This window comes from Desmodus rotundus, chromosome 3, assembly GCF_022682495.2.
Source record: "Desmodus rotundus isolate HL8 chromosome 3, HLdesRot8A.1, whole genome shotgun sequence".
Taxonomy (NCBI): domain Eukaryota; kingdom Metazoa; phylum Chordata; class Mammalia; order Chiroptera; family Phyllostomidae; genus Desmodus; species Desmodus rotundus.
The window spans coordinates 133470024-133495424 of NC_071389.1; the positions used below are offsets into that span (position 1 = coordinate 133470024).

Consider the following 25401-nt stretch of genomic DNA (forward strand, 5'->3'; position numbering starts at 1 on the left):
CTGAAAGGTTTTTTAACTGCTATCCCTCTTCTATACCCCAATACACCTTTTGAATTATAGCCAGCCATTAAATTTAGATAACAGACAAGAGTGTAGAAGTTTTAATAATTAAACTGATGAGACTTACATTGAACCATAAACTATTTCTTTATTGTCATTTCTAAGAAGTTTTTTTATACATATATTAAAATTAAAACATGCTCAGAAGAACACAGACGAGGCACAATAGATTACACGCTCTCCAGTGAAGTGCTTTCCCCTGAGGATTCCAATTCGGATATTCTGTCAATAAAATACAACAGTTAAGAGCTCAGTTTCGTTTCAAGGGAATGAAGTATTTAAATTAATACTCAAATATTTTGATACATACTCTGAGTTTTATCACGTTCTTTATTTCCTAAAATAGAAAAAAAATAAAATTAAAAGCATTTATTTGCTTTTCTGGTTTTTAGAATAAGATAATCAACTCAGGGGGAAATATTTGGCTTTTTAACTCAAGAAAATGAAAGCTTCCTCCCCACATCCCATAGAACTTGAAAATCTGTATGATGCTCCCTGCCAACAAAGTCACGTCCACAAGTATTTCTAGAATGCCTCTCGTGTTGAAGGCATGAGAGTCAAACACAGACAAAACTGTGAAACTTGACCTTTGCCGCTCTGATTTGCCCATTTAAAATCCCTGCAAAAGGTAGTCCTTCATGTTGAATTTTGGGTGCCCAGAGCCTTCCACCAAATATTTCACTCATTTCTGTAGTGGCCCTTGCTCCAAATTTTGCTCTACATCTTTTCCTCATCAAATATTTCTCCCCTGTTTACCATTCTATCAGTAATCTGCAATTTGTTAAGGGTTCATTTATTTTATTTTATTTTTTAAATTAATTTATTCATTTTTTTGAGTGCCTGTTGGGTATTAGCATGATTCTGGCCTTTGGATATGGATGTAATGGTTATCAGGAGAAATAAAGTTCTTCTCCTTACAGAAAAATAGAGGAGAAAATCTATCACCAATTTAAAAATTGACTAAATATGTAAAAATGAGTAAAAATGATCATTTCAGAGCATGATTAGTGCTATGAAAAAAACAAACTGGGCCAGCCCTGGCTGGTGTGGCCCAGTTGGTTGGAACATTGTCCTGTAACCAAAGGGATGCAGGTTCAACTCCTGGTCAGGCCACATAAAATCGTGGGCCTGGCACATATGAGAGGCAGCTGATTGATGCTTCTCTCTCAAATCAGTGTTTCTCTCTGTCCCTTCACCTCCCTCTAAAAAGTAATGAAAAATTGTCCTTGGGAATGGATTAAAAATAATAAATAAAGAAATTGGGCCAAAATATAGAAAATAATGAGGAACTTAACTGAAATAATAGCTAAAATTTATTAAGAACTTACTTTATTTTGGGCTCAAATCACTGTGTGTGATTTATCATACTCAAATGCTCTTAATCACCTCCTGAGTTAAGCCTTCTTACTCCAAGGCCTATCCTTTTATCCATTAAGCTATATATCCTGTCTCTCAAAAAGGAAGTCAACAAAACTAAAAGCTGGCATTCATAGAAACTGAGCAACAACAAAGAGAGAGAGAGAGAGAAACCACAAATCAAAAATCATAAGACTTATGTAATTGTAACAAATAGAGTAGAGTTAAAAATATAACAGATTTTTATTAAAACTTGTATAAAACAGAAACTTGCTAATTTTACCACCAAACTTAAATATCATATAACATTTAAAGAAGTTACACCAGTAATTTAAAATGTACAAACACATACAACCCAGAACAAGATTGTTTTACAGAAAACTCCCAAACATTCAAAACATAATCACAACTGTAACCAAAATATTAAAAGAGGTAACACTTCCAACTTTCAACTTTTATTATGAGACTATTTCAACCTTGAAGTCAAAATCATGTGAGAAATGAGGAAGGAAAATTTCAGGCAAATGATATGTCTACAATTAAAATTAAAACACTAAGTAAAATGTTAACAAGAATCTAACCACCTATAAAAGAAATCTTCTGACCCATTTGGATTTATTATGGGACTCAAAAATGTGTTTTAAGTTGGATTTCTAGGACATAACTTAACTTTCAGTACCTACATGAAAATATAAATCGCACTGTTACAGTTGTCTATATTAAATATATGTATAGCTTTTGCATGTCAATCATACCTCAATAAAGTTGTTTAAAAAATAAGAACAAGGGAAACAATAAACTAAATGGAAATGGGAAACAGGATGTGATAAAAGATTTAAAAAATTAAAAATCACCACATATGTATCTCTTTACAAAAATTTGAAAATATTACTGAATTGAACCAGTTTGTTTCTAAAAATTGTATCTACTCAAGAGGAATTGAAAGTACAAGTAAATTAAAAAAAATTAAAATTACAAACTATTAGTTCCAAAACAATTTCCAAAAAGAAAGAAGAAAGAAAGAAATCCTTTGGTGTAGTTTACGACATTCAGACATTAAAGGGAAAAATTTGGAATCATTTCAAGAGATGTAAAAAAATAATCTGATAAAATTAAATACTCATTGAAGATGAAAGCTCAGAGCAAAATAAGGGAAAGAGAAAACTACCATAACCTGGTGGATCATCATCCTTAAAGTCAGGAATGAGAGAATGGTGTCACTATCCTGACTTCTGTCCCATGTTGCACTGGAAGACTCACTGACCACTAGTATTAGTGAAGGTTAGGTGATTGAACAAACTCACATTTTTTATAGAAAACATTAGAAAATCCAAGAAGAGGAACAAACTATTAATAAAATAATTAAGTAAGATTCCTGGATAGCAGACTAATATGAAAATAATTTACCTTTCTATAAATCAACAAAAATCAATTAGGAAATACAATTTTAAAATACCATTTTAATAGCAACAAATACATATTACTAAAGAATGTAATTTGATGTGCAAGGCCTTTACTGAGGAAATTTCAAAACTTAACTGAAAAATGTTTGAAAATCCACATAAACAATCTTCATTAATATAGTCAATGCTGTAAAGATGTTAATTCTTCTCAAATTTATCTATAAATCAAATGTAATGCCAACCAAAATTTCAAGGTCTTCTGTGCAATTGATAAGCTTATCATAACATTAATTTGTGAGAACAAAGGGCCAAGAATAGCCAAATAATTTCTGGAAAAGGACCAAGTTGGGAGAAGACCTACCAGGTCTCAAAGTTTATTGTAGCCTTTGCAGCTCGTGCAGTACAGAGTGAGATTTTTCTTCAATTGCAGTAAGAAACAATTGAGAAATAATTAGAAAAGATGGTATTTGATCTGATTTTCTTTCTTGGAGACTATTGTCAATTCTTGCTTAAATCTCAGTAATGGAGTCATTCGTAACAGACAGAAGTTGTCATCAAGCACAGCTAGAAAATCCAAATAAAACACAACAAAACGATGTTTAAGAGCATCAGAGATTTAAAGCAACGAAGACTGGAGGCTGAAGATTTCAGGGCAGAAGATCCGTGGAGAGGCGGGCTGAAGTTATGAATGTTGCTTTCTTTCTGGGGCCATTTTTTAAATTCTGGACTCAGGTTTAGGTCCAAAAATATGTACTTTGCTCTAGAAGAGGCTGATATTTGGGGAAAAGAGAAACCAGCAGGGCTTTTGTTGGTCTTGCCAGGCTTAGAGAGAGAAAATTGGAGAATTGAGTAGGTCAAGATTCTGGTGAGTGGTAGAGGTGAAGGAAATTAGCCGGTGGGTATCCATTTTGTACTTAAGCTATTTTAATTTCAAATCTGTGAGGGGCAGGAGGTTAAAAACCCAGGCTGAAAGCCTCTGGAAGTGAAAGTGGCTTTTTTAGTAATTCCAGTGTGCTAATGTAAAAAGAGACTGGAGTTCAGAAGCCACCAGGGGAAGGCCACAGTGAACACACCAGCCTCTCCGTTGAAAGCCCTAGAAGTCTACGCCCTTGGAACAGGGAAGGGTGAACAGAGGTAGACCAAGCTTCACCTAAATTCTAACCCAGCCTGGACTAAACTGTGCTTGGATTCAACTGAACAACCCCAAGTCCATCTGTTCAGCAGAGGAAAAGGAGGAATTTTCCGTAGTTTGTTTTATACGTGTTAGGTGTTTAATAAAAACAGTCATACCAAGTGTTTCTGCAACAGACTGTTGTGAAACAGTCTTCCCAACTTAATGGCTTAAAACAAAACCAGTTCCTTATTTCTCACAATTATGTGGATCAGGTGGCTCTACTAGGCAATTTCTCTGTCATATGTAGTGTCATCAGGATTCAATGACATGGCTGCATTTCACTGGAGGTCAGCTGGGGCTGAAACAGAAAGGTGACCTCTCCTCTTCCAGGGCCTTTCCCTATGTGACCTCTTGAGCAGGAGAACACGGATTTCTCCATACGCTGGGGAGCTTCCCAGAGAGCAAAAGCCGAAGCTGCCAGGTCTCTTAAAGTCCAAGCCCAGCACCGGTACAATATTAAGTCCCCTATTCAAGGGGAGGAGAAATAGCTCCATTCCTTGATGGGCATAGAGGCACGCTTGTGAAGGAGGGGAGGCATTGTTGGTGGCCATCTTTAAAGGCAATGTTCCACAGTAAGAAACAGCCTATTACCAAAACTAGGAGAAAACAAAACCATCTTGAAAGTAGAAGCAGACTCACAGGTGATTTGGACACGGGAGTTTTTAGAAGGAGGTTGGAGCTTTTGAAAGTGGTGATGTCAAAGAGAGGGTAACAAAAAATACAGGAGGGAGAGGGAAGAGTCAGATCACACTCGTGCTTGGCAGCTACATGGTTTAGAGTCAGACTTTTCTTCAATTGCAATAAAAAGCAATTGAGAAATTTTAAGAAAAGAAGGTATTTGATCTGATTTTCTTTGTGTAAACGGGTTGGAGTAGAGTACGAACAGAAATAGGAGACTGTGCTAGTTCAGAGAGAAATGACAGTGGCTTGGATACTGGGCAGGAAGGAAAAGTGGGAAAAAAAGTGCATCGTTGTTATCTTTATATGTCTTTGACTAGAAAACAATAGTTTCCGGTTGCATTATGCGTAAACCCAATCTACATGTGGAGTCAGCACAGCTCCTTACCCTGACCTTGCCTTTAGAGGAAATAGGAGTTAGTAATTACAGGAGGGCACCAGAAGGTTAGCTAGGTGTGTTCACTTTGTGACAATGCGTCAAACTTTCCACGAGATATGTATATTTCTATATCCACATTATACCTCAATTATGTTATGTCCCATAATGCAATAAGTTTACTTGTTATTTATTTTTTATTCTCACCCTAGGGCATTTTCTTTTTATTGCTTTTAGAGAGAGAGGGAGAGAGGTGAAGGGAGGGAAAAAGAGGGGTGGAGAGAGAAACATTGATTGGTTGCCACTCATATGCGCCCTGACCGGGGACCAAACCCACAACCCAGGCACATGCCCTGACTGGGAATCAAACCTTTGACCTTCTGGTTTGTGGGACAATGCCCAGGTAACCGAGCCACACTGGCCAGGATCAATATGTTTATTTTTTAAATTGCTTTAAGGTAATGTGAAATTAGGGGCACCATTCTTCTTTAATGGAGTATAACATGGATATAGAAATATACATATCTCATGGAAAGTTTGATGCATTGTCACAAAGTGAACACACCTAGCTAACCTTCTGGTACCCTCTTGCAATTACTAACTCCTATTTCCTCTAAAGGCAAGGTCAGGGTAAGGAGCTGTGCTGACTCCACTGTAGATTTGTTCTGCCCGACTTTGGACTTTATGTAAGTGGAATCATTTAATATGCTTTTGTTTGGGGTCTTTCTTGTTTTGTGGCATCACAACTTTGTTTTTAACAATTTCTAAATCATCTATCCCCTTCACCCATTTCACTTGATCCTCAATCAAAGGATTTATACACTTATCCTTAAAAATATCTTTGTTTTGAGAACCAACAGGCCGATGATAGAAGAGAAACATTCATTTTAAATCACAATTAATTTGGACATTAATTAATGTATTACTTCTGAGTGAGTCACTATATTAATGGTAATTAATAAGAGGAGGAGAATGGAGGCAGGTACTAATAAACATTTTAACTGGTGGTGGTTTGTATAGCAGCAAATATATACCGTGTAGCAGCACACTTGACCAAACCTGCAACTCACTTCTTTCTGTGCATTAGCCTGAGAGGGAGAACATTCAGTGAAGAAGGGAGGGATCATCTGAGTTTAAATATGATGTATGACAAATGACTTATATCATCATATTGCAGCAGTCAAATCCTGTACACAACTTCTTTAGAAACTTGAGGAGAGCTAAATTTTTGCTTTCTAAATAGAACGTTACAATTGTTTTTTCCCGTTTTTACTTACGGCAGAGCTTGTTTTCGCAGGTTTCTCCTCCACACAGAGAGCAGGGCGCTCCTCTTTTATACGGGAGAGTGTTTATATAATTTCCTCTGTAAACAGAAAGAAACACTGGGTAGCCAAATGGCTATTTATTACTCTAATTCTGTTCATTCATTTTTGTAAGCTTTTTGGTTGCTCATTAAATGATGAATTTTGAAAGGAAAATAACTTTTGTCCCAATTTTATGCTTATTTCTTTTGTAAAAAGAAACTTTAAAACTCTTCTTTACAGTGTATTCATAAAAGGAAGTTATATTCTTTTAAAAATATTTCTTTATTAATTTTTCAAAATTTATTTCTATTGTTTTTCATGTATAGTTGTCTCCATTTCCCCCCATCTCCTACCCACTGGCCCATCCACCGCTTTCTCCCCCCCTCAATCCCACCCTCCTTTGCTTCGTCCATGGTCCTTTACACATGTTCCTTGATGACTCTTCCCCATCTTTTCCCCGTTATCTCCCTTGCCCCTCCCCTCTGGCTGCCATCAGTTTGTTCTTTATTTCAATGTCTCTGGTTATATTTTGCTTGCTTGGTTTTGTTGATCAGGTTCTGCTTATAGGTGAGATCATATGGTATTTGTCTTTCACTGCCTGGTTTATTTCATTTAGCATAATACTCTCCATTCCATCCATGCTGTTGTGAAGGGTAGGAGCTCCTTTTTTCTGCTGCATAGTATTCCATTGTGTAAATGTACCACAGTTTTTTGATCCACTTCTTAACAGATGGGCATTTAGGTTGCTTCTAACACTTGGCTATTGTAAATTGTGCTGCTATGAACATTGGGGTGCACAGATCCTTTTGAATGGGTGTTTCAGGATCCTTAGGGTATAATCCCAGCAGTGGAATTGCTGGGTCAAAAGGCAGTTCCATTTTTAGTTTTCTGTGGAAATTCCATATTGTTTTCTACGTGGCTGCACCAGTCTGCATTCCCATCAACAGTGCACTAGGGTTCCCTTTTCTCTGCATCCTCTCCAACACTTGTTGTATGCTGATTTTTTTATGATAGCCATTCTGACTAGTGTGAAGTGGTATCTCATTGTGGTTTTAATTTGCATCTCTCTGATGGCTAGTGATGATGAGCATCTTTTCATATGTCTCTGGGCCCTCTGTATGTCTTCCTTGGAGAAGTGTCTGTTCAGGTCCTTTGCCCATTTCTTAATTGGATTGTTTGTCTTCCTGGAATGGAGTCATGTGAGTTCTTTATATATTTTGGAGATCAAACTCCTGTCTGAGGTATCATTTGCAAGTATATTTTCCCAGATGATTGGTTCCCTTTTCATTTTGCTGATGTTTTCTTCAGCTGTGCAGAAGCTTTTTTATTTTGATGAAGTCTCATTTTTTAAATTCTTTCCTTTATGTCTCTTGTTCTAGGGGACATATCAGTGAAAATATTGCTGTGTGGAATATCTGAGATTTTCCTGCCTGTGTTCTCCTATGGTACTTTTAGGGTTGTTGTGACTTATATTTAGGTCTTTTTATTCACCTTGAGTTTATTTTTGTGTGTGGTATAAGTTGGTGGTCAAGTTTCATTTTTTTGCATGTAGCTGTCCAGATCTCCCAACACCATTTGTTGAAGAGGCTATTTTTATTCCATTTTATGCTTCTGCCCCCTTTGTCAAAGATTAATTGGCCATAGAGACTTGGGTTTATTTCTGGACTCTGTTCTGTTCCATTGATCTATGTGTCTGTTCTTATGCCAGTACCAGGCTGTTTTGATTACCTTGGCCTTGTAATATAGCTTGATGTCAAGTATGGTCATCCCTCCTACTTTATTCTCCTTTCTTAGAATTTCTGCAGCTATTCTGGGTTGTTTATGGTTCCACATAAATTTTTGAAACATTTGTTCTATATCTATGAAATATGTCATTGACATTTTAATAAGGATTGCATTGAATCTGTAAATTGCTTTGGATAGTATGGACATTTTGATGATGTTAATTCTTGCAGTCTATGTACATGGTATATGCTTCCATTTATTTGTGTCTTCCTTAATTTCTTTCTTTAGTGTTGTGTAGTTTTCTAAGTACAGATCTTTTGCCTCCTCGGTTAGGTACCTTATTTTTCTTCTTGTTATAGGAAATGGGATTTTTCCCCCCTGATTTTTGTTTCTGATATCTCATTGTTGGTGTACAAACATGCTTTCAATTTCTGCATATTGACTCTGTATTCTCTTTATTAATTTTTTGAAAGATAGAGAGGAAGTGAGGGGTAGCGAGAGACACACACATCAATTTGTGTTTCATGTTATTTATTGCTTGATTCTCTTATAGGCCCTGACCAGGGACTGAACCTGCAACCTTGGCATGTCAGGATGATGCTCTAACCAACTGAACTACTTGGCCTGGGTATTATATTCTTGAATATTCTATAGAACACAAATTAGATGTGAACCCAGTGTAATTATATGTGTAACAGACACAGATTTTGTTTTTATTGTAAAACACTAAGACTATCTCTTTATTTTTGTAAATGAAATAAGCAACATTTAAATTGCAAATGGAAACATGATACCACAGTCCTTATCTAGTTCTGTTTGGTGGTGCACCAAATAATGGTAGCATTTGGTCATCCATTTGGCAGATGTTATGCCTGCTTTTCAATAATATAAGCTGATACATTCTAACAAACTTGCTTTTTTTTTCATCTCTGTGCCTGTGGAATATTTTAAAAAGTGTTACTTAGGGTACACAAAGCAAAACATTAATGACGTTATCAGTATTCCATTAAAGAATAAACCACAATTCATTTATCCACTCATCTGTTGATGGACATTTGAGTTGTTCCAGTTTTTTACTGTTACATACAATACTACTATGCACCTTTGAACATTTATATGTCTTTTTATGGACATACATTTTCATGAATACATATCTAAGACTGGAATAAATAGATCATGTGATTGGTGCATGTTTAAGTTTTTGAGAAATTGCCAAATTGCTTTTACAAAATAGTTGTGACACTATATACTCCCCCCAGCTGTGGCTGAGAATTCTACTTCCTTCACATCTTCCTCTGGGTGTGGAATGGCCAGCCTTTAGCCATTCACATTGTTGTGCAGCAGTATTCACTGTGGTTTTAATTTTTATTTCCCTAAATGATTAATGATATTCAGGTTTTAATCATCGCTTATTTGTCATCTGCATATTTCTTTTATTAATCTTTTATCCATTTTTATTGTTTTAAGTATTTCTGATATTGAGTTGTGACAGTTCCTTCTATATTTGTAGTACAAGTTTTCTATGTGATATGCTTTGCAAAGACTTTATTCCGGTTTGTAGCTTATCATTTTATTCTCTTGTCATTGCTTTTGAATAGTTTTAATCTTTTTTGATGCCTCCATCTTGACTGGAAGGCAAATAGCTGTAATTTTTAATTTTAATGTAATCCAACTTGTAAATTTGTTTTTTATGGATCATGCTTTTGGTGTGGTAGCTAAAAACTTTTGGCTGTTAAGGTCCCAACGTTTTCATCCATCTTTTCTTCCACAAGTTTTATAGTTTAGGTTTTACATTTAGGTCTAAGATCTGTTATGAGTTATTTTTGTAGGTTGTATTTTGTGTAGATTCAAGTTTACTTTTGTTTTTATATGTGGATGACATATTGTTCCAGTAGCATTTGTTGAAAAAATCTGTTTTCCACTGCATTGCCTTTGTGCATGTATGAAAAATTGTTATGGCCAACCGTCTGTGGGTTTATTTTTTGTTTCCTTGTTCTGTCCAGTCATCTGCTCGTCTAACTTTATACCAATATCACAATGTTGTGGTTATTCTAGCTATAATAATTTTTGAAAATTCTTAGTTGTTTTGGCTATTCTAATTCCTTTGCATTTCCATATGAATTTTAGAATCAAGGTTTGTCAACTTTTATGATAAACACCTGCTAGGATATTTATTGGGATTGTATTGAATTTATAGATCAATTTATTGAAAAATTACATCTTAACAATATTGAGTCTTTTATCCTATTAACTGGGCGTATTTCTCTATTTATTTGTGTGTTAATTTCTCCCATGAATATTATGTAATTTTCAGCTTATAGGTCCTTCATATCATTGCCAGATTTATCTGTAGATAATTTATAGTTTTTGATGCTATTATAAATGGTATTGTCATTTTATTTCAACTTATGATTATTTGTTGCTAGATTATGGGTATGTAATTCCATTTTGTATTTTGATTTTGTTCCCTAAAAAATTTCTAAACTTACTAATTAGTTCTAGAAGAGTGTTCGTAGATTCTGTTGGATTTTCTATATAGATGTATAGATTGGCAGTCAGCAAAGTATGGCCCCTAAGCTAAATCTGGCTTGTGGTCTGTTTGTATGGTTTGTGAGCAAAGAATTGATTTTTTATATTTTAAAGGGTTATTTAAAATGATAAAAAACACAAAGATAAGTATGCGATAGAATGCATATGTTTTGCAAAGACTAACATTTTTACTATCTGTACTTTATAGAAAAAGTACTGTCTGGTACTGTACAGAAATTTTTTTTACTGTTTGGTGTAACATTACATGCAGGTTTTTCAAAGAGGCTCTTTATTAGTTTAAGAAGTTTCTTTCTATTTCTAGTTGGTGAGAACTTTTATTGGGAACGAATGTTTGTCCTTTTCTCAGTCTAGTGAGATAATCATGTGATCTTTATTTTTAAGCTGATTGATGTGGTTAATTACATAGATTGGTTTTAGAATGTCGAACCAGACCTACATTCCTGGAATAAACTTCATTTGGACAAGGTGTATTGTGCTTTTACTATATTATTGTATTCAATTTTAAATTTTGTTTAGAATTTATGTACCTATGTTCATAAGAGATACTGCTCTGTAGTTATTTTTTCATTTTACTTCTTCTTTGTAATTTGTGTATTTTGAGGAATTTGTTCACTTTATACAAGTTGCCTGATTAACCCCATTATTATTTTTAATTGTCTTCTTTATCCCTGGTGATATTTTTTCCTCTGAAATTCACATGATCTGATGTTAATATATATACTAGCTTTACTTTTTACTAATGTTACTATAGTAAAGCTTTTTCCATCCTTTTGCTTTTAATGTATTTGTGTCTTTATGTTTAAAGTATATTTCTTGTAGGCAGCATATAATTGGTTCTTGATTTGTTATCTATTCTCACAATCTCTGCTTTTTCACTTGGGTGTTTGTAGCATTTACATTTGATGTGAATATTGACATCGTTAAGATTAAGGCTATCATCTTACCTATTCTATTTGTTCCATTTGTTTTTTATTTTTCTTCTCTTTAAGTTATGCTTTTGTTATACTTATTTCTGTTGCTAACTGAGGGAGTGGAAGAAATACAGAAAGAGATATACACCATTGTTCTTCTCGATAGCAATTTTGGCACACCTCCACTTCTTTTTTCTCCTTCTTCTCCCCCTCCCCTCCACTCCCCTCCCCTCTCCTCCCCTCCCCATCCCCTTCCTTCTTCCTTCTCCTTCTTCTTTCTTCTCCTTTCTTCTTCTTCCCCTTCTTCTTCTTCTTTCTTCTTTTCTTTCTCTTTCTTCTTTCTTCTTTTTTAACCAATCCTTGTATATTTATTCTATGCCTGTGTTTTCATCTTTTGTACATTTTATTTTAATATTTTTGTTTGTTAAATGGTTGGATTGTGAATGGATTTTATCTTCTTCCTTGTACAGGTCATTAAGATTACAGTTCCAGAATTTCATTTTTGGGGCCTTCCCTTAGGCTTATGTTATATTTCCAGTTGGATGTACATTTATCAAAAAGGCAATAAAACTTACGATATTTCTTCTTAGAAGAATGTGCTTTTTACCATCATTCCAAATCATTTGCTCATTCCAGTTATGTTGTATTATGCTAGGAGAGCATCTACCAACTCCTTTTGTTTTCCAATATTTAATGTGACAATGCATTTTAGATTATCTGTTTTGTATTGTTTTGTTTTGTTTTTTTTACCTAACAAACAATGTTCATCATTTTCACTCTAAACTTTAAATATTTCATGGCAGGTACAATTCTTTACACAAGGTAATAGCAACATTCTCTCACCGCTTTCTATTTTCATCTGTATCATTTGACTAGCATTATAGAGGGAGACTTTATTTAGTAAATATACTCTTGTATTTTTAGTGTAAGACCCTATTTTGGAAATAATTTGTAACACTTATTTCAATATAAAACATTTTTAATAGCAAGATTACTCACGCAGGTCCATAGTCACATACGAATATTGAAGTTTCGGCTCTCCCGAGTTTAGGGCAAACTGTAACTGCGCAGCCAACTTTATGGGAATTGGCCCAAACTATCTATAAGGAAAAAAAATTAAATAAAATGTTTAAAACAACTCTATGCCACAGTGCATTGTAGGAATAGCTATATTCTTAGTCATGCCATAAAAATGAATATACGTAAATTCTTATGGGCCATTTTTCTTAATTTCTAATATTTAGTTTAAAACCATTTTAAAAAGGCTGCTCTCATGAGGGGTACCTAACTAATTTTCCCTCATTGGTAATTCTCAGAAATCAAAAGAATATAATATATAGTGAAAATAATAATTTCTTCTTGATGATTTATGAAACATTTGTATTTTCTCCATGGGTGTTTAATACAAACAATGTTAAAATCATATTTTAAAAGGGAAACAATTATTAACTTTTATTTCTTTTTCTCTAACTGTTCTAATTAGTTTATCATCACCTTTCAAATTTTGTGGTCTTAACCATATTCTTATCTCTGTCAAACCAAAAGAGACAGATAGGGACTGAGACTAAGAACATATTGGGTTTGTGCAAAAAACATGCCGGCCATAAGAATGGTGAATACTTTTTTTTCGTTGTAAAGAATATCAGTTATTCAGGAGAATAAGATTTCTATGGAAAACTAGCTATGGGCGAAAGAGGTAAAGAAGTGAAAAACTTAGTATTCTTTTGTAACAATGATATAATGGAGTTTTCCTCCATTTCCCAAATGAACAAAGGGGAAAACACTCTGTTTTGGAAACAAAATAACGAGGAAAATTGACACAGATTTTGATAACACAAGTGAATTTTCTGAATCCATTTATTTTACAATTCAATTAACAAAGTGTGTTGACACAGTTTATAAACTGATGCATTACTCACTATTTCCCATTGCCTGGGTGTAGCTGTAATCAACAGTTTTACAAAATGTATTTTAATGGCTCTTTGTTTGCCTGAGGGGCAGCAAAGTGCAATAAAAACACTGTGAACAAAAAAGAGATGAGTTTTACTTCGAACCATGTGTGTGGCTTTGGAGAGTGAAGAATCAATTTTGAGCTACTTTCCCACTTAATAATGTGAGATTAAGCTAGATTCTGAAAATACCCCATTGCTCTTGAATGTTTTAGAAAGTTAATGAACTATATAACTACATGTATATATATACATATATATATTTTCAAGAAATTCATGTTTAAAAATTTGGTTCATGACTGACTGCACCATGAAATTTTATTTTCTTAATATATCTAAACTGTAACATTTTTGGCTTTTGGAATGCTAAAGATAAATATTGATTATGTATAGGTTTAAAATGTTTTGCTTTAAAAACAAAACCAGGAGAAGCTTGATGGATTCACGTAGTGGAGAGACAGTGGAGAGTCTAGGGAGACCAAGGAGGTGGGAGTTTAGTGGTGTAAATCTAACTCTGACACTACTATGGAGATCTTCAGGGGGTCCCCATCATCAGTTTGGCGCAGTACTAATCAGAGCGTGCACTTGAATAAACCACCCTCGACCTGGGGAAGAACCACCTATAAAAACTGCAGGAAAGAATACTGGGGTTTACGCTGGGCCCAGAATAGAGTCTTTTCCACTGTCTAGATTGGTGAGTTTCATAATTTCTGGGGCCCTAGGGTAGAGTATGCAGAAGAGTTTGGCCTCACTGGTGAGAGATAATTAACCCGACTAAACATTGCCTTCATTCCACTTAACATTTTAAAAGCAGGAACAAAAAGGATCTAACAAATTCCAGGTAACTTAACTGTAACCCATAGGGGAATTGAAGAATATTATAAGTATATAAATAAATCAAGTATCCAACAAGGCAAAATTTACAAAATTGGGCATATAATAAAACATACCTAATGTGATAAGCAGAAAAATTTGACCTACAATCAAGAAAATGTTAAAATAATTACTGTAACTATCACATATGATTGAAAGGCTAGATAAAAGGTCAAGAATTTTAGGTAGTTACTGATGATATAAAAAAGACAAAATCAAACTTCTAGAGAGGTAAACTTTAACATCTAGGATGAAAAATAAACTAAATGTCTTTAACAGTAAATTAAACATTGGAGAAGAAAACATTTGTGAATTTAAAGAAATAAGGCTATCTGAAATTAATCACAGAGTTTGAAAAATTTAAGAAATTTAAGACAAAAAAAGAAGAGAACATCAATCAACCACAGGAAAACTCGGGTGGCCTTCTCCACTGGTGACTGCACTCCGGGAGGAGAGAAGTGAGAGATGGTGACAATATTTCAAGAAACAATATCCAACATTTTTCAAAATTTGATTTAAATTATAGAGCTACAGTGCTAAGGAACTCAGTAAACTGCAGCACAAAAATATGAAAAAAACTTTAGTAATGAAATTGTTCAAGACTGACACAAAGAAAAAATTTTAAAGTTAATCAAAGGAAAAAAGACACATTATATACACAGAACTAAACAAAAGGCTGCCTGACGGTAGAATGCTTATTGGAATTAATGCATTGAGATGAGAGGAGAGTAATCTTTGAAGTTCGAAAAACAAAAGCTCCATGGAATTCTATACCCAGTAAAACTATCTTTTAAATGAAGGTGAGTTTTTAGGATATACAACAGAAACTCGAAAGAAAATGCTAAAAAACATACCTTGTGATTGAAATGGGCATAAATAAGAACTAATCAATAAAATATCAAATACTTACCTGTGTATAATGGCCACAAACTTTGGAACAATGTAGACTACTGTAATTATAAAATTTTTTTTCATGATACCAAGAAGCAATAGCAAATTTTGGTTTAAATATAGGTAATCCACCTATCCAGATATTTTCTCCAATAAATTCAAAAGTTGGATGACATTTATATGATTGTTTTAAACAGTTGTTGTGGCTAAATTTGCACTTGTTTGCCCATGCTTTTGCTGTCTTTGCTAAACCTTCATCCCAAGTCTGAAAGACAAAAATAATTTAAATTGAATTGTGCATATTTGTTTGCATCGAAGTGATTCTAGTTATTGTAATCAATTAAATTTTGTTTAGAGTTTAATTTTAATGAAGTACAGTTCTTCTTTGGCATTTATTATGTTTGTAATTTCTTTTTAGTTGTGCTTCAGAAACCCCCCACGACCCACTCTATGACAGTTCACTTTGGCCTGGTACAGGGTAAGCAGTCAGCAAATATTTGAGTGTGATTTAGATAAGTTGAAGTTCACAGTCCAGTAATTCAGAAAGACATGCAAACATATCATAAGTAAATGATGAGTACCCACTTATAATTAAAAAGGAAAAATCTTCCTAGCACACTAGGAATAGAATTTCCTTAATTTGATCAAGTGTGTGTTTGTGTAAAACCCAACAATATGGCAAGCATTAATACAAAGATTGTGAAATATTGAAAGCTTTCACACAAGAATGGTAATGAAACAAGATGTCTCATTTCTATTTAAAATCGCACTGGAGCCCTGGCTGGTGTGGTTCAGAGGTTTGAGTGCCAGCCTGTGAACCAAAGGGACGCTGATTTGATTTCCAGTCAGAGCACATGCCTAGGTTGCAGGCCAGGTCCCCATTAGGGGGTGTGTAAGAGGCAACCACAGATTGATATTTCTCTCCTCATATTAAAGCTTAGTCCTTTTGGTACTCACACCATCTGCTGTGGGCTCCAGGAGATGCTACACCCACATGGTTGCACGCTTCACAGTGAGAGAAGACATGTGAATGCCCAGGGCAAGTGGCAGTCATGAGCAAGGGAGAGACAGAGCCTCTTAGTTCTCTGGGATAATAATTAGCTTGGGTTTGAGATGGACCAGGTGCTTTTTCAAAATGACCAGTCAACTTCACAAGTTTTTGTGGGTTTTGGATGGGTTCATGCCCCCTAGTTAGACTGACAGTCCTCTTTGGTCATGCACCTCCTTCGCACCATTTCTACTTCTATGGTGCATGTGCCTGCCTCCCCTGCTATCCTCCAGGTAATCGTGTATGGGAGGTGGGAAGGAAGGATTGTTAAACCCCTTGGTGGAGAAATGCTGTGATCCTCTGGAGTGTGAAGCTGTAGCTTCCTGGTGAAGCACACAGATACATGCTTCTCAATTTATTCCCTTTGTACCCCTTTTCTTTATTAATAATTAGCTAAATAGTGATGGCAACATAATGATTGATTGGAATTTACCATTATTCACAGATGACAAAGCTGCATAATAGAAAATTCAAATGAATGTACAAAGTAGACTGTAAGACATAAGTAAAACTATCAAGGTTGCCAGATATCAGGAAAATATAAAAAGCTGTATTTCCATATTACTCTGGAAGCAGTAGTATCAAAAACATGAAATATTTATAAATAGAATAAATGAGTGATATAAAAAGATCTTTATACTGATAACTAGAAAATATCACTAAAAGAAAATGTAAAAGACTTAAATAAATCTGGAAATATATAATGTTCATGGACTGAAAGACTCAATATTGCCAAGAATATTAATCTTGCTATTTAATTCACTTTCATGAAAGTCCAAGTAGAGTTTTTTGAAATTGATGATAAAGTTTATATGGAAATTCAATTCAAAGACCTAACAATAGCTAAGACAACCTATAAAAGTAAAGCAAAGTGAAAAGACTCACTCTACCAAATATCAAGACATCACAAAGCTGCATTAAGAACAATGGTACCAGCACAAGGGTAGACAAATAGCCCAATGGAAGAATGCAGAGTCCAGAAACAATTTTAGACAAAAATTGTAGCTATTAATAATTGTAGCTATTAATATAACTATTAAAGCAAGATGGTTTTTAAACGATTTTTATTTTAAACTAATTGTAGATTCACAACAGGTCACAAAAATCGTAGACACAAGTCCTTTATGAATGTCACCTAGTCTCCCAATTGGTTATGTTTTATGTAACTATTAACCTAACATAGCATCAACAAACAAGAAATTGCCATTGGTACAATCAACAGACTATAGTTTCAATAGTTTTACATGCATATATTTTGTGTATGTAGTTTTACTACATGTGTAAATTGAAGTTACCGCTGTCAAAACATATTTGAGGACTTTTCTATTTCTTCTTTTAGTTATATCAGCCTTCTTTCCTATATTTTTACGATATGTTGTGTGGGGAATACAAAATGTTATTATAATTTCTTTGTGATGGAATGATCAATTTATTATTATATAATGACACTCTCAGTCTCTAGTAATTTTCTTTGCTCTGAATTCTGTTTATCTATATTAATAAAGCCACTCCTGCTTTTTTTGGATTGTTTGCATAACATGTTTTTCTTCATCTTTTTTACTTTTCACTTACTATATCATTATATTTAAAGTGAGTGTCTAGGTCATAGCATTTTGTTTGCTCACCTTTGTTTATTTGCTTAATTTCTGATACGTTAGTGTGTAAGTCTACCATTTTATTTAATCCTTCTAGTTTTTATTCCTGTTTCTCTTTACTGCCTTCCTGTGAGTTACTTGACCATTATTTAGAATTTCACTTTGATTCTTCCATAGTGTTTTTAGGTATGTATTTCTATACAGGTGTTTTAGTGGTTGCTGTAGGTAACTAGTCACAAATGACTGGTGTCAGCATTTTACCGGTTTGACTGAGTGTAGAAATATTACAGTAGAACCCCTTATCTGTGGTCTTGCTTTTACCTTCTTAATTACTTGTGGTCAAACACAGTCCAAAATAAAGTATTAAATAAAAAAAATTCTAGAAATAAGCAATTTATAAGTTTTAAATTGCATGATGTTCTGAGTAGCTTCATGAAATCTTATGTCATCTTAAGATGTGAATCATTTCTTTGTCAAGTGTGTCCATACCGTTCATGCTACCTGCCCATGACTCACTCAGTGGCTGTCTTGGTTTTCAGATCTACTGGTGCAGCATTGCCGTGCTTGTGTTCAAGTAACTTGTACTTTACTTAATGGCCCCAAAGTGCAAGGGTGGTAGGGCTGGCAATTGGGTATGCCAAAGGGAAGCTGTAAAATGCTTCCTTTAAATTTGTATGCTGAAGTTGCTAAAATCTATGGTAAGAATGAAAAATCTATCTATGTAATTATGAAGAAAGAATGAGAAATTTTTGCTAATTTTGCTGTTGCATGTTGAGCTCCAAAGTTATGGATATGGTATGTAATGAGTGCTTAGTTAAGATGAAAAAGGCATTAAATTTGTGGGTGGAAGACATGAACAGAGAATGAGTGTGTGTGTGTGTGTGTGTGTGTGTTTATCATGGGTCAATACCATCCACAGTTTTAATATATAGGGTTTGGTGTTATCCATGGTTTTAGACCCCCACTAAGGGTCTTGGAATGTATCTCTCACAGATAAGGGGGGCCACCGTACTTCTGTTTAGGTCCTTTTACCATTCACTCTACCAATAATACAAATACATGTCTTAAAAGTATGTCCATGCTATCCAAAGATATCTATAGATTTAATGTAACCCCTATCAAAATACCAATGGCATTTTTCACAAAACTAGAACAAATAATTCTAAATTTATAGGGAACCACAAAAGACCTGAATAGCCACAGCAATCTTGAGAAAGAAAAACAGAGTTGGTGGTATCATGCTACCTGTTGGCAAACTACACTACAAGGCTATAGTAGTCAAAACAGCATAGTACTGGCATAAAAACAGACACATAGGTCAATGGAACAAAGTAGAGAGCCAAGGAGTAAACCCAGGCATATCTGGTCAATTAATCTATGGCAAAGGAGGCAAGAATATACAATGGGGTAAAGACAGTGTATTCAATAAATGGTGTTGGAAAATTGGACAGATGCATGCAAAAAACCAAACAAACTAGACCACCTTCTTACGGCATATAGAAGAATACACTCAAAATGGATTAAAGACTTAAATGTAAAACTAGAAACCATAAAACTTCCAGAAGAAATCATAGGCAGTAAACTCTCTGACATTTCACTTGGTAATAATTTTTTTTCTGTTATACAATATCTTCTCGGACAAGGAAAAGAACAAAATAAGGAAATGGGACCACATCAAACTAACAAGATTTTGCACAGCAAAGGAAACTATCAACAAAATGAAAAGACAACCTACTGAATGAGAGAAAATATTCACAAACGATACATCTCATAAGGGGTTAATACCAAAAATTTAAAAAGAACCCCTACAACTCAACAACAACAACAGAACCCCAATCTAATTAAAAACTGGGCAGAGAACCTGAGTAGACACTTCTCCAAAGAGGACATATAGCTAGTCAATAAACATGAAAAGATGCTCAACATTACCAATCATGAGAAAAATACAAATTAAAACCACAATAAGATATCACCTCACAGCTGTCAGAATGGCTATCAACAGTAAATCAACAAACAAGTTTTTGTGAGGACATGGAGAAAAGGGAACCCTCATGCAGAGTTGGGAATGCAGACTGGTGCAGCCACTATGGAAAACAGTATAGAGGTTCCTCAAAAAATTAAAAATACAACTACCTTATTACCCAGAATTCCACTTCTGGGTATTTATCCAAAGAAATTCAAAACACTAATTTGAAAATATATATATGCACTCCTGTGTTAACTGCAGCATTATTTACAATAGCCAAGATATGGAAGCAATCTATAAGAGACAATCATCAATAGACAATTGGGTAAGGAAGGGCTTGTGTATATATGCGATTAAATATTACTTGAAATTTTATCATTTGAACTCATGGGTGGACTTAGAGGGCATTATACTAAGTGAAATAAGTCAGACAGAAAAAGACAAATACCATAAAATTTCACTTATATGTGGAATGGTAAAAAACAAAATAAATGAAACACAAAATAGAAAAAATATGTCTTAAATATCTACATACATAAGAACCATGTAAGACAATGGTATAATTTTTGCTTCAAGTGTCAACAGAATTTAGAAAATGTAAGAGAAGAATAGTTTATTATATGTACCCATATTTTTACTCTTTGCCTTTTTGTTTCTTCGTTCCTGATGTTGCAAGAGTCCTTGTTTTATCATTATTTTCCTGTTTGAAGATCTTTCCTTAACTATTATTTTAGAGTAGGTCTGCTCATGACAAATTATCTTAGTTCCTGAATATGAGTATATCTTAATTTCACCTTCATTCCTGAAGTATGTTTTCTCTCGGTAGACTTCTTAGATGAGTCTTCTTTGAAACTGACACTGAAATTAAAATGGAAAATGTTGTGCCACTTCCTTCTGGCACCCATGGATTTGGATGAGAAATTTGATGACATTGAATTTGTTGTTCTCTTTTAGCTAATGTGTTATGTCTTTTCAGCTGCTTTTAAGATTTTTTTTTGTCTTTAGTTTATGAAGTTTTATTATATTGTATCTTGGCTTGAAATTCTTTAAGCTCATCATATTTGGTCATCTCTCAGGTTTATTGTTTATGTCTTTACCCAAATTTTTTCTGCTCTTCCCCATCTTTCTCCATTCCTTCTGGAATGCCAATGCCATGAATGTTAGATGTTTTGTTATCATCTCATAGATCCCTGATGTTCTGTTCAGTTTTTTCAGTCCATTTTCTCTGTTGTTCAGATTTGGTATCCTATTGCTCTACTTTTGATTCACTGATTTTTTCCCCCTTGGTCGCATTCATTCTGCTATTGAGCCCATCCAGTGAGTTTTAAATTTTTATCAAGTTTTTCAGTTGAAAATTGGGCCAAGGAGGATAATGGACAAGGAAGAACATTTTGGAAGGAGAAGATGGGGACCCCAAAAAAACATGGGACAAGGGAACTCCTATCACCCTTATTGAAAGAAATTTTCTGACCTCCAGGTTAGCAGCTCCTCGTAATACCTGCTCTAAAGATTCAAAATCGCTCTGAACCAATGATTGCTCTGTGGGTCCCATTCTTCTACTTCCTGAATGGAAATGTTCATTGTAGTTGTCTTTGTGCTAGCACTAAATGTTGTTTCTGTGGAGGACACACACAGTCACATGGCCAAGGATATTCACAACCAAATCTTTTGAAAAAAGGCTGCATACCACTCAATGTTATGAGACTCTGATTCAGTAACTGAACACTACTGTGTTTTATCCTTTGAGTGAGGCCTTGAATTTGTTCTATATATGGAAGGAAAGGAATAAAACAATATCTGATGACCACAAAAGCAGTCTGCGGTAGAGACATTTAAGGTAAGCCTACTAGGGTCACCAGACTAATTCTGGCCAGAGATACACAGGTGGGACAGGCATATATCACATTTAGGTCTGATGGTAAAACTCCGGTGTAGCCCTCTAGCTTTCTCAGTGGTGATTCTGAAGAACAAATGTTGACATGAAAGAACGAAGAAGTAAACAGCTCAAAGGCACTGCATGGAGAACAGATGACGTGGAGAGTAGTGTGAGTGAGATGCTAAACCTGCGTTGGTTTAAAAATTACCTGTATGCTAAGTGAAATAAGTCAGATAGTGAAAGACAAACACTGTATGATCTCACTTATACGTGGAATGTTAAAAAACCAAATTCATGATACAGAGAACGGATTGGTGCTTGTCAGAGTCTGGGGGTGGGGAGTAGGCGAAGGGGTAAAGGTGTCCAAAATGTACAAACTTCTGGTTACAAGATAAATAAGTTTATGGCTATAGAGTATAGCATTGCTAGTATAGTTAACCGTTTTGTAATGTACATTTGAAAGTTGCTAAGAGATTAGATCTTAAAAGTTCTTATCACAAGAAAAAAATATAACTATGTGAGGTAATGAACCTTAACTAAATTTACTGTAAACATTTCGCAATGCCCACAGATATTAAATCATTATGTTTTATACTTTAATAAAAGGTTATATGTTAATAAAAAATGAAAAAGCTTGCATGATTTCAAGGTTTATTTGTTAACACATTGTGGTGTATCTTTTCTGACATTTATAGAAATTGATATAAAATGAGGGGCCTAGTTTTCCTGGATGATTCAGTAGTACGTGACAGGAGAAACACATGCTGAAGACTTAGCTAACAGCACTTCTGTTTTGGGCCAAGATGCAGTAACAGGACTACATTTAACTTCTTACTTGAAACAATGAACATAAAATACATATGTGAAAAAACAGTTGTCGAGACATCAGGCAATAAAGACCAGTAATCTTTGAGAGGAGGGAAAGCAACAAGGTGAGTCCTGTGATTGCCCAGGCCATACTGGAATATCAGAAAGGAGGGACCTCTGCCTCCAAAGATGAGTATTTAGCAGACTACTGATTAGCACATGCATATGAAGAATATATCCAAGGCCAGGGAATGACTCACTCAAAAGGGTAAGAGCATATTACCTAGTACTTACACAGTACTGGGAATATTGCCTCTACCCACGAGCGAGATTGGAAAACCTCAGAATCTTGGGCATCGTGTAGAGTTCTCAGAAGGATCTTTCCTTACTAGAGGGAGATAATTATCCCTGGCCCCAACCACTACTTTTTTCCTGCCTTACAAATTTTAAAAACAAGACTCAAATGGATCAAAATGTCAATTAACATAAATCCATGCCAGAAAAAAGATCCCCATCATGTATGTAAACACACACACCTATTTAAGTGTAGGCAAAGATCAGCTTCAACATTTCCTTTCTGATTCCCTTCTATCACCACCCCACAGGAGACAGGTCAGCCGAGGTGTGATTTTTAACTGAATGCTGAGCGAATTCATACAAATGCAACCACAAAATTAATCACCGAGATGCCTTAGGATGAACCCAGTAAGATCCCATCCCGGTTCTTCCTCACCATGTATTTCATGTCGGCCGCGGGGGGCTGAACTTGGCCGCGCATTTCATTGTGAGCAGCGACACATTCATCTATGAAACTCTCGTCTTTGATGGATGGGACAATGAGAGACAATTTACTGGCTACTAGGCAGAAACCTAAAGTCCATAAGCAACTTAACTCATTCCTCAGAACCATGGCGGAACGCAAAGGATGCCCTGGCTGCACGGACCCCTAACGGCTAGGCCAATCTTCCCGGCCCCTGGGGACCACGCTCTCTGCTGGCTCCAGCCTCTTGCACAGGCTCGAGCCCAGCGCCCCGGGTGCGCGGCAGCCCCAGAGGGCGGGGTCAGAACCCAGGCCAAATAAGCTGCACGAGTAGCCGGCCAGAAAGCCGGAGCAACAGGAGAAAGCCTTGAGTGGCTCTGATGCAGGGTTTAGACCATCCTGAAGGCACTTTCTGTGGACCTAATCCGGAATCACTGCGAAGGGCATCTGGATGCTAATCCAGATTGCAACACGCGGGCAGCACTGTGTTTTGTAAAAGAGGTCATGTGCGAGAAGATGCCGACAATGGACTAGGCCCGTGCAAAACCCTTTATGTTAGTTTCATAGACTCGGCTTCCGTGCATCGTTTTTCTGTTGTTGTTTAAAAAAAATTTAAACATCATATTGCCTGTTTCCTCAGAGATGGCGGATAAATTCAGAATATACTCTACGACATAGTGTCATCCTAAATTACTATTTTGTCAAACACTTAATAATTTGCTGCTTGTTCTCTTATCTAAAGAGACTGTCTAGAAAGATAAAAAATAAACACGTGAAAAGTGTAGCCAATTAATTCTTCTGGACAAAAATCTTTTCCTTTAGAAATTTAAGTTGGAAACAGACTTATGGTTTTGGTGACTAGGAAAGTTCAAATGAAAAACTGCTTTAATTGGGTTAAAATTGAGGACAGAGTGCATTAAATTGCTAATTTTGCTTACATTGCAAAATAAATCAACTTTATTTCGCTGAATGTTTTAAATCCATGGTATCACTTACATTGTTTACCACAAAACCAGTATTTTTCTGTGACAATAAATTAAAATTTTCAGTATTTCTGTGTTTCAAATAATTTTTTACTTGATGATTTCAGGTTGTTGACAATGCCCTATAATTCAATAGGGCATTGTGTGTGTTGTGGACACACTCACAAGTACTGACCATTGTAGTCAGTTAACCTCCACATGGGGGTGGGGCAAGGGACTTTGACACAACTATTTATCATTTTTTAATAGAAAGCAGAAAATTAAGTTATACAGTGGGAAAAAGTACAAGTATACTAATGGAAATTCTACTGAACAATAGAGAAAATATTTCTGGTTTACTCTCTGCTGATGGAGAACTGCACTGTATGTGACTTTAATATTACATCCATAGCGCAAACCGAGCTTCTGATACCCCGTACCCCAGTCCTGATCCTCCCCCAGTCTTCCCCATCTCAGCTAATGGCAGCTCCATCCTTTGATTAATTTGTCATGTCCCACACTTGGAGGATTTGGTCCTTTAGCAAATTCTGTTGGCTCTATATTTTCAGACCTTGGTCACTGCTCCCCATTTGAAATGGCCCATCCTCGATTTCATGGGTAACTGCAATAGCTTCCTAGCGGAACTTCCTGCTCCTGCTCTTAACATCCCATAGTCTATTCTCAGGACAGCAGTCGGAGTGATGGCATATACTCTTTCATATATTTAAATATTTTGAGTATCTTCTACGTACCAGGCATTCTTCTTGGTGCTTGGAATTACAACCATTAAAAAAAAAATAAAAACAAACAAGCCTTTCTGGTATTCCAAGAAGGAGACAGACAATAAATGATAAGCACAATGAATAACTTCTATAGTATGATAAAAAGGTGGAAATATCTATGGACAAAATAAATTCATGCTAAGGAGTTTTGGAACACTGGGTGTGTGTGGAGGTGGGGCTGTAGGTTGTGATTTCAAACGGTGATCAGTGTGGATAGCTTTGAGAAGGTGCCTTTTAAGCAAATACTTGAAGGGGATACAAGAGGAAAGCATGTGGATACTGGAGGAAGAGTGTTCGAGGAAGGAGGAGAATAAATACAAGGTCCAACATAATACTAGGCAAATGTCATGTGGAA

General features: G+C 35.3%; 2 protein-coding genes across 2 annotated transcripts in view; one reads left to right on the forward strand and one right to left on the reverse strand.

The window, feature by feature from the left end:
* Window positions 1-190: 190 nt before the first annotated feature.
* GLIPR1L1 (GLIPR1 like 1) lies at window positions 191-23452 on the reverse strand. Its single transcript, XM_024579692.2, has 6 exons — window positions 23276-23452; window positions 15270-15515; window positions 12537-12637; window positions 6325-6410; window positions 371-397; window positions 191-282 (listed from the first exon to the last, which is right to left on the reverse strand). The coding sequence occupies exons 1-6, from the start codon at window positions 23450-23452 to the stop codon at window positions 191-193; spliced, it is 729 nt and encodes a 242-aa protein (XP_024435460.2).
* Window positions 8644-25401, forward strand: part of CAPS2 (calcyphosine 2) — a 65699-nt gene continuing 48941 nt past the window's right edge. Inside the window, exon 1 of the mRNA XM_053921371.2 lies at window positions 8644-8704. The gene's annotated coding sequence lies outside the window, so the exon portion shown is untranslated. The remainder of the gene's footprint in view (window positions 8705-25401) is intronic.

Bases quoted from the DNA above. Each gene is read 5' to 3' on its own strand.
- GLIPR1L1 (XM_024579692.2), bottom strand. From the start codon at position 23,452: ATGGTTCTGAGGAATGAGTTAAGTTGCTTATGGACTTTAGGTTTCTGC. The intron at 6,411-12,536 runs GTGAGTAATCTT...TTCTGTTTACAG, and splicing joins GTATGTGACTATGGACCTGC to AGGAAATTATATAAACACTC. The intron at 283-370 runs GTATGTATCAAA...TTTTATTGACAG, and splicing joins AGAACGTGATAAAACTCAGA to AATATCCGAATTGGAATCCT.